Genomic DNA, 2,334 nt, shown 5'->3' on the forward strand with positions numbered 1-2,334 from the left:
GGCGGGGGCAGCCAGGCGCGGGCCGGCGGTGGGTCGCGGGCGGGCTCGGGCTCGGCGGTGGCGGCGAAGGGGAAAAAGAGCGGCTGGGCGGGCGCCCCGTCGAAGCTGCCGCGGGGAAAGGGAGGTCCGGCGTCGGTCAGGAGGCCGAAGGGGGCGGCCGGCAGCCCCCCGTCCGGGCTGAACATGCTGCCCGCCGCCCGCTGCCCTAGGGCTCCATGCGGGGGCTGCCGGCCGCTGCCTCCCTGCTGCGGCGCCGCCGGGGCCTCTGAGAGTGGCGGGGCCGGGYCGGGCCGGATGGAGATAGGCTCCGGCCCCATTGGACCTTGCATCGGTGGGTCGGGCGTGAACTTGATCCCCGGGGGGGCGGGGGGCACGAGGGAAAGGTGCGGTGGGAGGGGGCTACGCCGGTCCGCACCCAGTGCCGGCGGGGAGGTGGACGGGGCGGTCCCTATGGGACAGGGAGGGGGAGGACCCCGACCCTGCCGCGGGGCATGGCACCCCTCCGGTCCCGGAGGCCTCGAGGGGACCCCCGTCCCTGGCACCTCTCCRGCCTCACGCTGCTCGGGGGGCACCGCGCCAGTATTAGGGCAGCTGCAACTTCAGGGTCGAACGACCTGGGAGCCCCCCAGCGCTGCGGATCCTGGGCAAGAGACGGGGTGGCTTTGGGGAGCTATTGGCGGCATGAACGAGGGTCATGGGCTGGTGTGAGGGCAACCCATCCAGCTGCAGCAGCTGCTTGTTCTCAGGACAGAGGACAAGCTCCGCGATGCCGGTGCTATCGTGGAGCAGCAGGRATGGTCCAGGGTTTGACCATCACCTCTTGCCTCTCGATGCCCTGGTCTTGATGACTGAGCCTTGCAAGGAGCGTGGACAGAGCTGAGGCTTCAGGGGCCCCTTACACTCTCATCAACACTCTCCCTCACTCTGCAGAGAAAGGTTGTAGCTCGGAGGAGCATGTCTGTCCCCGAGGCCCCTGTGCTAGGGGTGTGCTGCCGGGGAGGGAATTGCAACCCCAGCTATTGTGTCCGTCGGCTCCACAGTTGGGCACGTTCCATATTTTCTCTATCTTGAGGACTTTGCCTTCATACTGCCCTTCACAGTGGTGCTACCAGGGCTGGCTCCAGGCTTTTCCCSTTTCCTTCCCTCCTGGCTCAGCACCAGCAACTTTCCCGATCCTGACACTGCCATTGCATCAGCTTCTGCTTGGCTCTGCCTGGTGCCAGCTCCTGCATATGGGCAGGTACCAACGGCGTGGGCATCCCCTGACCCCAGCAGAAGCAAGGCGAGTTGTGCTCCTTCTGCTAGCACTCCCTGACCCCGCAAGGCAAGAAGTGATCCCGCTGCCGACACTGCTCCCTGTTTATTAACCAGGATTACCGGCAGCTGCTGCCGTCTCGCACTGCAGATATGCCGAGGAGATAGGCTGGAGCAGCCTCCCCCGCGGCGGGATGGGGATTGGGGCTGTTGGTGGGGAACTCAGGAAGGTGCTTGATGATGTTTATGAAGCACTTGCTTTTGCTCCTGAGACGGCTGGAACCCAGGGACTGGCACCCAGGGAGAGATGCCCTGGGACAGGCACCCAAGGGCTGGCAGCCAGGGATTCATACTGACAGCTGGCATCCAGGGACTGGGATCTGGGGACTGGCAGCTAGAGACTGGTACCCAGGGACTGATATCCACAGTGCCAGCAGCAGCCCCTGGCCCAGCACATGGCACTGCTGCGTGTCAGGGGAAGTGGAACAGCTAACCCTCCTAATGATATTTCTATAAGAAAAGAAAAAGGCCCAGCAGGTGAGCTGGAWTTAATGTCTGTTCCTGACTCCTGGCAGGACATGTAGCAGGCTGCCCATCCTAGCTGTGCCAGACTGCCCCAGGAAGGAGGGCAGCCCCAGGAAAATGAACTAATGATTCAGAAACYGTCTCAGTGGGGACATGGGCAGCCCTGAGTGAGCGCTGTGGCTTCTGGACCTGGGGGGTCCCCATGCCCAGAGGTGGTGAAGCCCCTTCCCCATAAGGGGCTGTATTCAGTCGTGCCAAGGGACTGCGGACCGTGCTGCTGGGGATGCTAGAGCTAATGTTGTGCAGGCAGACCTGCCGGCTGCCTGCTGTGCAGCTGCCTACCCCACTGCCAGCGGGCAGAGGAAATCTCTCTGCGGGACCCCGATGGCAGCCATCAGCGCTGCTCCTCCCGGGCTCCTGCTGTGGCCCAGGGTTTCAGAAGCTCCTTGGCCGGGCAGTAACTCCCTTTCCCTTTGATTTATTGTTCCCGGGCTGGACACCCTCCTCCTGCCAACCTACTTTTTCTCTCCATCCCCCCGGGAAGCCTCCCAGCCC

At 64.1% G+C, this 2,334-nt stretch overlaps 1 protein-coding gene across 1 annotated transcript in view; it reads right to left on the bottom strand.

Moving 5' to 3' along the window:
- LOC130584234 (POU domain, class 5, transcription factor 3-like) overlaps positions 1 to 185 on the bottom strand; it is a 4,416-nt gene extending 4,231 nt beyond the window's left edge. The window contains 1 exon segment of the mRNA XM_057384083.1: positions 1 to 185. This exon segment is cut by the window's left edge and continues 4 nt beyond it. Coding sequence (XP_057240066.1) covers positions 1 to 185 — 185 coding nt within the window.
- Positions 186 to 2,334: the final 2,149 nt, after the last annotated feature.

The sequence above is a fragment of the Malurus melanocephalus genome, unplaced genomic scaffold (assembly GCF_030028575.1).
Source record: "Malurus melanocephalus ecotype Western Australia unplaced genomic scaffold, MMel_1.1 scaffold_683, whole genome shotgun sequence".
NCBI classification, from domain to species: Eukaryota; Metazoa; Chordata; class Aves; order Passeriformes; family Maluridae; genus Malurus; species Malurus melanocephalus.